The following is a 15,498-nucleotide window of genomic DNA, read 5'->3' on the forward strand; positions in this document are numbered from 1 at the left end:
ACACACACACACACACACACACACACACACACACACACACACACACATGCATATCCCAACTTCCCACTGTCTCTTGCCTCAGTTCGTCAACTTTGTCTCCCTCATCCATCAAATATCCTGGCGGGCATAAATATTTACCCACTCGATATGCTTCTTTTACAGCATAATTTAATTCCAATTAATCTGCAGTTCGTACCCCCGTAATATTTCCTTAATTAGGTTAGTCCCCATCCGAGGCTTTCTCTGCCATTTCAAGCAATATATAATAATTATGAGTGGGATGCTAGTCCAGCCCCAGAGTCAGCAAACATACCACTTCTGCATTCAGATGAACTAGAAAGTATCATCTAGGCATAATATGTGTGTGTAAAGAGTTACTGATCGGAATTGGCCCTGTTTATTTTTGGCCAAGTTTCCTGCTTAAAAACGTTAACAACGACTATATCTAAGCTGATGATCACTGTCCAGATACCATGGTAATTCATCGTAGACCCAGTGGATGCCTGCTTGGATGAAAATATTGGCAATTCTCTCACATCTTAAAAATTATCCTAGTATTTTCATTTTATGCGTTTTTTTTCTCTTACTCACAATATATTTAACACTTCAACTGGATGGAGTTTCCCAGGACTGAGAAAAATTGTTTGACAACACCGAGTATAATCCTCCAGTGATAACTAGAATATTATGCATGTTAAAATGTCATTGCACAATGCACCTGGAAACTACTAAACACTGTACTGTACATGAGTGGATGGAGAAATATATTTTGAATGGCGAAGCACACTCACAACAGTAAAGACTTGATGGAAGAATATGTATGGTGATAGATGCATCCACGGTTAAACCCTCTCATACCTAAGTCGTGAGAAGCCAGGAACGGAGGAGCAGTGCATGCTTGCTTTTTTGTAGATGTGGTTTTCTTGTTTTTCCTAGAGTAAATTCTCAATTAAGCTTTCGTCACGTCCATTCCAGTAGCTGCTCTCGTGCAGTGGGTTTGAGTGTACGCTACAGACCGAGAGATAGATCAAACGAAAGTCCTCTAAACAGGGACAACGACTTAGTTCCTCGAAGAGGAGAGTGCTTGCAGTAATTTTTTATCATCATTCAGTCTATGCCAAGTAACCAGCAATGTCCATCTTCACTGCTCTCCACTATCCCATTTCTTCCCGTTCACTTCTCTTCTCCCTCCTCATCCAATTTCTCTATCTCTAGCAATAATCTTTTTTGAGAAATGTGTGCGAGTGCCACCTCACACAGTTCCCATTCACAAACTGTATTCATCCCGCTTCATCACACCAACTAATAGCATTTTAGGCCATTCCACCGATCCTTTCAGTTTTGAACCTGCAAAAACTTCCACAATATTATTCCTTCACATTAAACAACACGCAGCTCATTCCGTCATCATCTCTCGATATCCTTAGGGTTCATTTTTCTCAGGACCTGACACGGAAAGCTCATATTACTTTCCCTGCAACATCTACATCCCACAGACTAGCTGTATTGAACCCACTCCTTACCATTCTTTAGCAGTCAAGAAGCCATCAACCATATTAGTTATGAAAGTCCTGGTATTGTTGACACTGTATTTTTTGCGCATATTCCTGAATCATAGGGATCCTAGATTTTAAATGAAAAATTTGCCAGTTTGGCAACTTTTCGTAAATTTCAGGATGTGTATATATCGGAGACGGTTGTTTATATTGAAGAAATAAAATAATGGGCAACAGATATTATATTCAGCATTGGTTGGGGGAGAATCGAGGTAAGAACATTAAGGGACCCGTTTTATTCAACGTTTCGCAAAACGTTGAAAAAACGGGTCCCTTCTCTTCAACTGGTGTTCTTACCTACATAATGGACAACTGTCTGGAGTACTTGGCATGTCCACTGTACACATTTTATTTGATATGCAGCTGTATATGGTAGCTCAACGAGTGAAAAGGTCAGACCTTGAGAGACTGAAAAATGTCGTTTTGATCCTATTTGTATACACATACAGGTTTAATGTCCTAGCTAAATCAGTGCTTTAATGAATGGGTCCCACTAAGAAGTTCTTTTGGGAGCATACTGCAGGAGGTTACCCATTATACTAAATAGTATGAACTGGTACTGTGCAATGTGTGCCCATAGGACGACATAAAACGTCTTCCTGAGGGACTGTTTCAGTGGAAGACAGTGCCTATTTACACACTTTGCAGCACACATCTAGAGGAAGCCCACAATTATCCAACTGATCTGTTGTGGATGGAAGGCCTAATTAAGCCAACTATTATCGATCATTAGTGAAATGTGTGGCTTTGACAGTACTCCCGAGGAAACTCCCGGAGAATACTATAGTATCCCCGACGATAGGGCGAACCAGGAACAACAGAGTTCGCCCACACGGACCCCACGGGGTAGCCGCCACCAGCCACCACCACTCCGGGCAACAACGACGCATGTCAGCCCGGGCCGTGCGCCCCTGTGACATACAGCCATCACGCCGCCGCCACCGTAGGTGAAAGACACTACCTTTGCGTGGCGGAATCACTGAGCTAGCTAGGGGTGGAGTCAGAAACAGTACTCCAGACAGCGCCCCTCTGGTAGAGACGATCTATGGTCGCTCCCACAGTGTTTCGGTAGAGACGATCAATGGTCGCTCCCGTAGTGTTCAGGTTGAGATGATCAATGGTCGCTCCCTTAGTGTTCCGGTCGAGACGATCAATGGTCGCTCTCACTGTGTCCAGGTAGAGACGATCAATGGTCGCTCCCTTAGTGTTCCGGTCGAGACGATCAATGGTCACTCCCACAGTGTCCAGGTAGAGACGATCAATGGTCACTCCCTTAGTGTTCCGGTTGAGACGATCAATGGTCGCTCCCTCAGTGTCCAGGTAGAGACGATCAATGTTCGCTCCCTTAGTGTTCCGGTTGAGACGATCAATGGTCGCTCCCACAGTGTCCAGGTAGAGACGATCAATGGTCGCTCCCTTAGTGCTCCGGTCGAGACGATCAATGGTCGCTCCCACAGTGTCCAGGTAGAGACGATCAATGGTCGCTCCCTTAGTGCTCCGGTAGAGACGATCAATGGTCGCTCCCACAGTGTCCAGGTAGAGACGATCAATGGTCGCTCCCTTAGTGTTCCGGTCGAGACGATCAATGGTCGCTCCCACAGTGTTCGGGTAGAGACGATCAATGGTCGCTCCCCCAGTGTCCAGGTAGAGACGATCTATGGTCGCTCCCAGGGCGTAGCTAGGAGAGGGACGTCTCCACAACCGGAGATTGAACTCCAGGTGTCCTGTCCCAGAACATCCCGGACAGACCTCCCTGCCTCCCCCGGTCTCTGTTCTTTACGCCTGGCCCTAGAGCAGACACACCTGTCGGGCCCCAGTGACAGTCGCTGCCACAGTCCTACCCTGACGGCGCCTCTGGACGTGGGAGACCACAGCCCGTTGCCTCTCTCGGCCCTCCCTAGGACACCCGGGCGAGACCTCGCCACGCCCCCACGACGCCGGGACCTGACCCAGAGGTTCCGGGACCCATTTGGCCCCAGTCCCAAGGGCCTTACGCCGGAGCCCAGTCCGGAAGCCACCGGGAGTCCCGGACACGAGAGGACGCCCTTGCGAGCTGCCCCGTGCCCTCTCAGTTCGCCCTGTCTTGATGGCGCCCCTAACTCAGCCGGATCACCAATGTCGTGCCCCCGTCTCCTTTCTTAAGAGAATACGGGTGATAATGTAATATTAGTGATATAGGTTAAGTGTGACTCTCTCTCTCTCTCTCTCTCTCTCTCTCCTAGAACCAGTATTGCAGTGAAACTATGTGATGTATATCGGGGTAAAACAGATCACAATGAGAAGTTAGAGGTCGAGAATGTGGACTAAGATCTGAGTGAATATATGTGCGAGTGTCACCCCGGATATCTATAAAGACATATCCCCATTGCTGAAAGAAAGACTGTGAGGAAGAAATGTCATCTAGCCACGAAGTAATATTGTGAAAGTAGTATTAAGAGTATTCCGCCTTTGTTCCGCGTTGTGAAGCGAGATTCTATGGACCATACCTGGAAGACCTCTCTGACAGATGTGTAATTAATAAGCCTGTGCCTAAAGAGACATGTTCCCACTCTAACGAGGAAATATCAAGAAAGGAAGTGTTAATAATATTCCCTCCCTCTGCACGCTACCCCTAAAAACCTTCTCTATTACTCGCTCACGCTCTTAAAGCCAAATCAAGAACCAGAGTTATTTTGCCAAAGTACCTTCACTAACAGAAACCATATAAACTCCCCTGCTAATATCGGGCATCTTCCAATATTACCATAACTTTCTCCTCGCCGTTTTAAGTCACTCTCCGCGCCTCCCCTATCTCCTAGTGAATCACAAACCCCCCCCTCCTCCTCCTCCCCCTCCGCGCTCTGCGCGCACCTGTATTTACTGCACTCCTAATACACTAGGATTGTTGTGTTGTCATTAGTATCTAGAAAGCAAGTATCCCGCGAGATACACATATCTTAGATAAGGTTTTATATTGCTCAATAATGTGTTGTAATATCTGCTGAAATGTCCTGTGTCTGACTGTGGTAATATATGTGTATGGTGTTGCCGAAAGTTTTTATGTCCTGCCTCTCTTTATTGCACTAGCTCCGGTCTCGAAAGAGGACCCCGCTCCACGTTGGGTGAAATAGGTACGAGAAGTCGAGCCTAATTCTACCCAGCATTACAATTAGTTCGTCAGTGCAGATTGTGATGGAGACTGGCTCCTCTGTGAGTTCTGCTGTTAATAAGGATAAGGTAATGAGGTATGTAGGTAGCCAGGTAGACAGGTGAAAAACCAATGTCGATAATGTGGATGATGTGGGAACCGTGCTACCAATATAAAGTCTTGAGGCGCTGGATAGCTCATTGTGGGTTTAAGTATTTTCTCTGTCTCTCTTGCCCCTCTGTCTGTCTTGTATCGTAGGTAAGGGATAGACAGTCGTGGATTATGGGGCTTTATTGTGGCACAGTATCGTTGGTGTGCTGGACAGAGTAACGTAGCGTGACAGTTAACATCCTACGCTACCCTATCTCCTAAGTCTCCTTCTGCCTTCTATCATTCTCTCTGGTTCTCTGACTGCTATACCTGACTTCCAGGAATATATTATACTGCTTGGTAGGGATGTATGTAATGTTTACTACTGTTCCTGTCACATGGGTTAACCGGCTTTTGGCAGTCACCCCATGTGTATGTTGCATAATAGGATTCAAGAGCATCTGGAAAATGTTTGCTATTCATTCTGTGTATGCATTCTAGCTAGAGGATGTGTACGTTTTTACCACACCACAGCACCCGACATTGCAAGTGGTGCAAGTGGTACGTATTGCGCTATGACATATATACTAGTGCCTGCAATTATTACATGTCTATAACTAATACATATGACATAATAATGCCTATACTGCCACATTCACATATTACTGTATTGGTATGTAACTGATTATTTCAATTATAGTTAATGCATAATATAAGTGACAAAAATGAAGACTTCTCTTTCAAACATAGCAAAAGCACATCCGGTGCTTGAATCATGTCCTAGTATGCATATAAACGTACCAGTATGTCGTGCAAAGTGCTTATAGAGAAATTTAGAAAGCAAATCAACTGGACTGATTATTTTGTCAAACTGATGGCTTACCGGATTCTGTAGGCCATGTTGAGTACTCGTACATTCGCCAACATTTACACATTAAAAATCAGGCTACTTACTCAAAACACCGAATTATGAGACTTGTGATTCGAAGCAACAGTCACAGTATCATTTGTCTGGTAACTCTGTGACAAGGAAGGAAAGGGTATGGGAGGAGGAGGAACCAGGATTGTGGTGTAAGAGGCTAGTGTAGTGTGGGTGCCGTGTATTACTTTAGATAATTAGGGATAAAGTGTGATATATATATATTAATATATATATATATATATATATATATATATATATATATATATATATATATATATATATATATATATATTAATATATATATATATTAATTGACTATTATTTTCATGGCATTTACTAACTCCTGTACTATAGTAGGACTCGTGCACGTTTGCGGCTGTGGTGTGGTCCGCACCTGTGTACAGTGTTGCCACGTTTTCTATACCGTTATCTCTCTCTCTCTCTCTCTCTCTCTCTCTCTCTCTCTCTCCTGGCGGGAAATGTGAGCCACCCTGAGTACTTTTGATTCTTTTATAAGTTATTTATAATTGTGCTTTCATCTGTTAATTTGGTTTTGTTATATTTAGTAGTAGATGGAGTGTCAAAGTTACTGTCTGCTGAGAGGTTTGTTACGTTACTGATTCATACACCCCGACGTAGTGGGGTGTGGGTGTAGGTGTGGGTGGGAGTGTGGATGTGGGTTTGTTGGGGTGGTGGTCCAGGGGGGAGGGGAAGTGTGAAGGGGGATTTGACCTGAGACACCCAGGAGGGATTAAGAAGGGAGGGAAGGGGAAGGGGGGGCTGGATTCACCTACCACATGGCGGGAAATGTGAGCCACCCTGAGTACTTTTGATTCTTTTATAAGTTATTTATAATTGTGCTTTCATTTGTTAATTTGGTTTTGTTATATTTAGTGATGCCGACAATGCATTCAATGCATGCCCCTCTCCTGCCTCTCTCTCTCTCTCTCTCTCTCTCTCTGTAGGGAAGCTATCTGTCAGTGCTGCCACTCACAAGAATTATATGAATTATTTCTTTTACTTTGGATATTGGCATATTTCTTCTTTTTTCAGGCTCATTCTATTATATCCATAACTGTAATATTATTAACCACCCTAAAACTACGCTAAAAAACATTAAAAGTGACTGCTATTTCTTTTAGCAGCACTGTACAATATGTATGCCATGTTTCTGTGTTACTGTATAAATATTTTATGCATAATTAGATTACTGTTGATTCATCCATCAAAATACACAAGTGTAAGTTTTATTCATCTGAATTTATCGAATTTGTGATGCCTTGTACATAAATAGCTTCCGTTTCACATCGCAAGTTGAGGAAACGTGGCACCATTGTAAACAGGTGCAAGCCACACCACAGGTGCTTACGGGCGCAAGGCCGACTATATTAACCCCCTCGTGCACCGTAAGTTTCCGTTAAGTTTCCGTTCCATGCACAGAACGAAAACCTCGCTCAGGCTGGCTCCGTGCGCTCGGTAAGGGAAAAATTTCTATGGCCCAATTTACCCCTGGAAAGTGCTTATATTGTTATAAATAGCTTTCCATCATCTTCGCTGATGTTTATACTATAAGATAAGAAAAAAAAAACATAAAACAGATGAACAAATTAACAGAAATGAAGCCTGAATAAACCTTATTTACATGAAAAGTAGCTTATCGTAACTTCCCAACATCACCAAGAAAATGTTTTCCCGTGATGCGCAGCTGCAAAGGACATGTCTACATGCAGAATTTCACGATCTTTCATTTATGAGAGCTTCATATTGATAAGTCCAACAGTTTTCGAGTAAATAAAAAAAAAACTACGAAAATCGCCTAAAAACGTCTGATTTGTTTATTATTTCGTATGTTGTTAGTGACACTGTAATAAACATAAATAAAAAATCTATCCAGTTTTGTAGCCCAAAGGTTAAGGAAGCCCATGATACAATTCACAGTGTCATAACCATTATTGTTATGGAGAAAATGAATTTTGAAAAGTTACGATGGCTGGTGTGGTTTGCGCTGTGACAGCACGTACGCTCAGGCCCGTAGGCTATGTTCGTCTTTCGTAACTTTTCCCCATTTATTTTCACACATATGTTACTTTGCTTTACAAAAGTATGCATAGGAAATCATAAGCTTGATCAAGGTTTCTACAGATTTTTGATGCGACCTATACTTTACAAGTAAAATGACTGAGAGAATAGCAATGAAATGCACCACATTTTCCCTATGAGAAATATATAGTATACACACAATTTATATCTTACAGTACAATAGTATAAAAACTAGACAAATAATCTGGTTACTCACATCCTCTAGCGGTGTTGTAGAGTTTCTTGAGAGGAGATAGAGTTGCAGAGAGAAGGACATGTACGATCACAGCCTGAGTGTGTGTGTGTGAGTATTTGTGATGTGTGTGTGTGTGTGTGTGTGTGTGTGTGTGTGTGTGTGTGTGTGTGTGTTTACAATGTGATTTACTGCTGTATGGTTTCATCAATATGGTGGTCTCTGGAAAAGTGAAAAATGTCGTCTGAGTGATGGCAGTAGGAGTTGTAATAGCACCAGTCGTGGCAGTGGTGAAAGGACCAGTGGTGGCAGTGGTGAAAGGAATTGTGGTAGTGATGGTGCTACTACCACTCTCTACAGTGCTTATCACAGCAGCCTTGACCGGGGGTTTGCCCTTATCAATCGTAGGGTCATATTTCACCCTGGCTCTCCTGCTCCTCACTCTCTCCTCCTCAACATTTTCACTTTCACTGCTTTCTTCACTTTCACTTCCACTGAAAAAGTATTTCATATAACTTTCTCAGATAAGCCCTTGCGAGACATTTTTCAGGATTAGTGTAATGTAACAATAGCAAGGGAATGGTAAAAATCAGTTAGGAATTTTCAAATCTGGCTTTCTCTGAAAATATATAAGAAACACTTGTAAACACTCTTCACAAGAACACTGCACTACATACAACACAATATCACCATACATATGTAAGGTATGGATGGTGCGGTAGTAGCCAAATGCAGGTTTAAATGCCCGGCTGCTTGCTCACACACCCTTCCAGCCTGACTGACAGGACAATACTGAGCTAAATATAGGCCGCTTACTCTTCCAATAAGCTTCCGGCTGTTGCCATATATTTCCCCTGGACTTGGTAACCCTCAGCTTTGACTCAACCAAATTTGACACAAATCCATTCTCAGGAAAAGTTTCTATGACCATTTATAGAGAAGTTGCGTCATGTTGCATCATCAGTTACTCTTCATATTGCGAGACTTATGACTCGTGGTGCGTCATCTTGAGCGAGGGAGTTAATCAGGTATAATTGTAAACCATGAGAATAAGACTCGTGCTCAAAGTTGCTTTGAAGACGTCATTACACCTCTCTCTCCCTCTTGGATTTCATTAACCCTTTAAACGCGGAGCGTCGCTTTTGCGACGATCGCCAAAAAGGATATAACGGCGGATCGTCGCGTTTGCGATTCAAGTTAATTTTGAATAAATGCGGGCAAGGATGTTCCAGCTGGTATTGTCTATCAGTACTGCCACCCTTTAGCTACAATTAGCATACTTGACCTTTGTACTACTGACCTCCGTTGTTGCCAAGTATCGCGTTTTTTCCCCCTCCCCCCCCACCATGGCCCGGCCAGCCTGGCTGTGATATATGGCAGTGCTCTGACTGCTCAGAACTGTAAATCTGTGCTTTCCTCTCACAAGCAGTTTATGCTAATAGGAAACGCTTGTTTCCCCAGTTCTCACACTAGTTTTTTTTTGCGCGGTTTGCCCCTGTTTAGCGTCAGTTTACCGCAGGCTTTCAAAGTGACATTATGGCGAGTTCTAGCTCTTCCGAGTCAGTGCGAGAGGCCGACAGGAACGAGAGTAAAGTGACGGGCGTAAGGCAGAATAAAAGCGCGCCGCGGTGGTCTTTTGGGAAGTACTATGATTGAAAATAATGTAGTATACGTGTTTTTAGCTGTGAAAATGGAAATGTTTGTTGAGTGACGGGAAGACCGCTGCCGCGCTGCATGTCGGCCGTATGCTCCGTTGATTTTAGCCTTATTTTCAGTGCTTATTGTACAAATACGGATTCCAAACTACCTGTACGTTGTAGTATAAAGTTTACTCTGACAGAATGAGGCTGTGGTAAAGGAGAAACAGGGTTGCTGGAGGTGTGAAAGTGAAGATTTTGTTACCCAACTTTGCAAGTCTCCACAAGTCCTTGAGTAGTCCACGAAGGCTCAACACCTGCTCTGGAGAAAGCTGAATGTAAGTACTATCTGCCATACCAAGTACTGTATAATGTTCTAGGGTTAATCTCTGATTTTTGGCTAATATTTTCCTACAGGTACTCAGACCGCGATCCTACCCCGCTACCCGGGGGGGGGGCGGCTGTCCATGGCCGCGTTTTAGGGGTTAATGCATTTGAAATAGGTATTAAAATAGCTTATACAACACACAAGTGAATTGCAGGGTGTAATATGCAAAATCAAGCTCTACGGGAGGAGTGCCACCTAGAGAGCCGCTTCAGGAACTAAGTTTTACCCTGGCCTACTCCCCCTTCTGTGTTATTCTAATACCTCGTTTCCTCCTTGCTCATGAATATGCCTGTTATAAATTTCTTCCAATTTCTACTTATGTTATGGAAAACTTCATGATATCCATATATGATTACTGATATTAGTAAGTGACATACTGATTCTGGATGCAACTTTGGCAATGAAATCATGGTGAAACGTGGAATCGTAGCTGTAAAGAATGCCATGGGCAGCCATGTGGATGGGCTAGGAGATGGGGAGAAAGAGTGTTAATATCTATATTTTCTAAGCAGAGAAAAAAAAGGCAAAAGACTAAAAGCTCATAAAAAGTTTTCCAAATGAAACCTGAACAAAGAACCAGATTTATGTTATGTTCCTGTCGAGATATCTGGGGACATTAGGTTTAAAAGACTGGAGGTCATGGGCAGAGGGAAATGCAGACTGAGGCAGGCAGTTCCAGAGGTGACCTGTTGTGTATATGAATGACTAAGAGTATCGATTAAATTTTGCAGTAGAGAGTGAGATAGAAAATGGGTGATAGCGTGCTGCAAGACAGATAATTAGTGTCTGTCGTTATGGTGAAGGGATGAAAGCAGACAGCTCAGAAGAGCAGTGACCATTGGATTAACTGGAGTAAAGAGTAAAAGAGGCAGTGTGGCAAAAGAAACAGGCTGAAGGGAGACAATAAGAGGAAGAAAGCTGATGAGGCAAAACGCTTTGATTCCGCCCTGTTTAAAAGAGCTGTATGTGGAAAGGTCCCCCTCCTCCCCCCCACAAATCAGTACTACACTACACAGAAGCAATTAGGCGATAAGTAGGAATTTGGAAAGTCATCCTTCTTCCAAACTTGCTGAAAGAGGCCAGACTTAAAGAAAGAAGAGAAAGATGTACGGTGGTTTCCCTGCGCGAGGTGTCAGCAGAGAAATTCAAATATTGAGAACAACATGGAGGGATCCCATCAGGCAAGTGAGGGGGCACATACATCGTTTAAAGAAATTTTGATGATAGACATAGGGAATTTGGAGGAGGAAGGAGATGCAAGGAAACAGGGACATAATCAACAAAATTGCAATAGGGGAGTATCTCTGGGCAAGGAGTTCGACCTTATCGGTAGAAGATATAGCTAAAGAACCACATGAAGGGAATAGGGGAAAGTATGAAGGTGATGCAAAGGTATGCAAAAGTTTTTAGCAAGGTACCAGAGGGAATGGGAAGACTAAATGTCACAGACTTCATGACACTCCACTTCTCTTGCATCTTACAGCCATATCCTGTCTCCCTCCTCCTTTCATACTATTACCTTCCCTTCCCTCACACAATTACCACACAAATGATGACATGGCAGGCACTTTTACTTCACATATTTAATTTCCAGTATTTCGAATTTGCAGCCAGGTATTTAACGTGGAAAGCTCTGAGGGTTTAATAGTTTGCAGATGACACGAGTGCATTTATTACGAAATACACCAGTCAAAAAGGGAGGGGGGGGGGAGAAGAACAGAGAACTAGACACTAATATCTGAAAAAAAGGGATGACTTAATGGGCTCTTAAAGCACTCACATCTGTTGTCAACAGTCACAGTATTTGTTCACCATTATAATAGGCACAGTTGCCAACGAGTCGGTATTGCCGATACGTCAGCACTCGGGCAAGACATGGCACGCAGTTTCATGGAACTACAACCGAATGGTTTTTACAACCTTATCAAGAAGAAAATGAGAACACTTGTTATCGAGAAAAATATAGTCAAGTAAATAGTTCTCTGAGGCATGGTTGTTTATGAGCAAATGTGGGAGATGAAGAAATAGGTGCGTGCTGAAAGAGGTGCAGGAAGAAAATATTTACTATCAAGACAACTGAGCGATCTACTCACTGACGAACAGTTGCTCTCGTCACTGTTGTCACCACAGTCATTGTCACCATCACATTTATAAGCTGCGTTGATGCAGTTGTTGTTGTCACACCGGAACTCACCAGCATCACACTGAAAATGTGGGAAGAAATATCACATTTCTGGTGGGGAACTGGAATGTGTGGTCTGACGTTCAAAGAGGTGCAACAATACATTGCTTTACTATGAAAATTACCCATATATGGAAAATACATAACATTTTATTCGGCAGTTACTCATTAGGTATATTATTTTGCCTACCGCGAAACGATAGATGCCTGCTGATAGAGAGTTGCAGGATGAACATGGTTAATATCAAGGCAACTGAGCAAGCTACTCACCGATGAACAGTTGCTCTCGTCACTGTTGTCGCCACAGTCATTGTCGCCGTCACATTTATAAGCTGCATAGATGCAATTGTTGTTGTCACACCGGAACTCACTATCATCACACTGAATCTGTGGGTGGAGATATCGCATGTCTAGTTGGGCACTGGAATGTGTAGTCTGAAGTTCAAAGAGGTGCAATAATACATGTCTTTACTATGAAAATTACTCATATATGAAAAATACATAACACTTTATTTAGCAAATACTCATTAGATATATTATTTTGCCTACCGCCAAACAATTGCATTTAGCTTGAAGAAATCATCGCTGATGTAGAGGGTTAAGAATGCAGACATAACAATGTCTTGAACTGAAAGTTATGAGCAAGCAAGCATGAAGAACTATTTTATTCCCTACTCAAACAAATGTTCATAGTTTGACATATTCTGGATCTGTACTGTCTATGTTATTCGATTATTTCAAGGGAAGGTGAGAAATTATTCACCCAATCCTTGCATATTAAAGGGGGAAGATTGGAAGAGGAAGTACGTTATTTTATAGTACCATTATGTAAAAAAAATACTTTTAATATTTTCATCACAGGTTATAGGATGAAAATACTCAAGCAGATCACTAAATCGGCAACTATCAATGTTCTTAACATTCAAGAGAAATAAGATTGGGGGTAAAGCTGGGCTTTTTGCAAAGTAGGGTCTTTGAAGGCGTTTCCGTGTTGTTTTCATCCCAGATAATAATCTTTCTAATAATTATTGTATATAGGAGTTTCAGTACAGCACACTAAAATGTGAGGTAAAGTGCATCTTCTAAAAAACAACGAAAATCTCACCACCGAACAGTCATTCTCGTCACTTTGGTCACCACAGTCATTGTCACCGTCACACCTGAATGAGGCAGGGATGCATCTGTCATTGGCACACTGGAACTCCTCAGCATCGCATCCTTCCTGTGGGTGACGACATCGCAAGGTGTGGACATGAACTAGAGGCTTTAATCAGAGGCATGACTGGATGGTGATACAACAAAACGTGTTCTAAAAAAATGTTTGATATTTCGTCAGTCATATGAATCAGTCACAAAGGTATTAGTCCTAGAGTTCACAAAGGTATATTTGACTGGCTTATGAAAGCTGTGTTTGTCATTTTTAATTAGCTTTCAAAAATGCAGGTCTGCTGAAACTCTGCATAAAAGTCTTTTGCAGTTTTCTTATAGATGTGAGGTATTCCCATGCAGCTTTGTATGAGATTTGTTTGGACAAAGAATTAATGAAGCAGGACCACCTGCTTTACCAGAGGATAGGGTAAACATAAGTCGGCCCTTCAAAGTAACTGGAGTTGATTACACATGGGTGACTGTATAACTGTTATGGGTGAGGGCATTCCCCATCAGGTGTACGTATGTTTGTTTGCTTTCACCTACACAAGGGCAGTCCATTTAGAAATGGCAGAAGATTTAAGTTCAGAGACATTCCTGAATGTATTAAGAAGACTTGGAGCTAGACGGTCTTGCCCTAGTAAATTAGTATGCGATAACGGAACCAATTTCGTTGGAGCATCACCTCCAATTTTAAACATAATGAATGACCCAAAGGTTAAGTTGATGCTAGGAATCCGAAATTGTACCCGGCAGTTCATAGTTCCTAGAGTACCATGGCAAAATGGACTTACTGAACGAATAATTGTTATTGTGAAGAACTGCCTTAGGAAAACCTTACACAGAACTAAGATCACTAGAGAGGAGCTGAGAACAGTAATAACTGAAACTGAAGCTAGAATTAATGATAGACCTTTAATCTATCTGGATGATACTAGTGTATCAACTGAAGCCTTGACACCAGCTCATACGAGTATGCTGTATGGCAGAAAGCTCCATCTAGTGCCTTGTGTGGATATCCAGGAGGAAGTATATGATTCCACGCTAGAGAATAATGAACTAGGACAACATCTGCATGAGGGATATCAGCGTTTGAAAAAAGTACTGGACACCTGGAAGAGACATTGGCGTGAAGATTATCTACCTAAAAGAGAGGTTTTATGGGGCTCAGGCTGCCAGCAAAGATTTAGCCATAAACATAGGAGATGTGGTCTTAACCCCTAGGATACGCAATTTCATCGACCGAACGTCCCTGAAATCCTGTACAGTATATGGAGCTGTTTTTTTTTGACTCATACAAAAGTAAAAAGTTTTAAGCCCAAGGTTTAGAGCTTGAATTTACATACATGCCACAAACCAGAGCATTTTAGACCAATTAGTTCATGAGGTATAACCCGTCAAAGATGAAAAGTTACCCTTCCAGGAGGGGCGACTCCAGTTTTCTAGGAGCTCCCACCCCATCCCTCCCTCATTCCTCCCGTCCCATGACCTTCCTCACCCACTCCCATCACCCCCTTCTCTTCCTTCCCTCACCCCCTACCCCCACCCTTCAGAATTTTCCAGATCATTTTTTTTTTTTCAAACAACAGCATACACAATAATTATGTCGTTGTTCCTCATTCACTCCTAACACCCTTCCCCCCCAACATTTCTCCACTCCCCACCTTCCCTCCCCCCATCCCCTTCCCTCATAGCTGTGTAGCTGTCCAAATAAAAAAAAAATGAGCAAAAGCATGCAAAATCTTTTTCTTGGTGTTTCTCACACAGCACCCTCTCCCCTCACCCCTACCCCCCCCGGCCCCTACCCTCAGAGCTGTCAGGCGGTAGTTCAGTCGGTAGAGAGGTGGGCTGCAGTCCTACCGGACCCAGGTTCAAATCCTCGCTGGGGCAGGGAACAGTTTAAGGATTTCAGTTTAATAAAAACAGACTTTACTGATCTACCAGAAGACCTACTGACATGTCGTAAAAATACCCCCGCTAATACCAATACACCAGTCCTGTATGAGACAGCCCTAGCATGTATCCAATATGGACGGTGGGTGTTAGCGCCGAAGTGGTGACATGTAGAGGTGTATGGTATGTAGGAGGACTACTGGGCCTTGGGAGCAGGCTGTGAAACCTATGCCCAGAGTCAAATGCATAAAAAAAAAAATAAAAGTAGCTGTAAGAATTTCA

At 42.8% G+C, this 15,498-nt stretch overlaps 1 protein-coding gene across 1 annotated transcript in view; it reads right to left on the reverse strand.

The window, feature by feature from the left end:
- LOC145413684 (uncharacterized) overlaps positions 1-15,498 on the reverse strand; it is a 106,061-nt gene that overhangs the window by 12,379 nt on the left and 78,184 nt on the right. The window contains exons 11-13 of the mRNA XM_080283339.1: positions 13,280-13,396; positions 12,445-12,561; positions 12,086-12,196 (exon numbers count right to left, since the gene is read on the reverse strand). Of these exons, the coding sequence (XP_080139465.1) occupies positions 12,086-12,196; positions 12,445-12,561; positions 13,280-13,396 (345 nt within the window). The remainder of the gene's footprint in view (positions 1-12,085; positions 12,197-12,444; positions 12,562-13,279; positions 13,397-15,498) is intronic.

The sequence above is a fragment of the Coenobita brevimanus genome, chromosome 97, assembly GCF_032717465.1.
Source record: "Coenobita brevimanus isolate Jiangsu-jjx chromosome 97, ASM3271746v2, whole genome shotgun sequence".
NCBI classification, from domain to species: domain Eukaryota; kingdom Metazoa; phylum Arthropoda; class Malacostraca; order Decapoda; family Coenobitidae; genus Coenobita; species Coenobita brevimanus.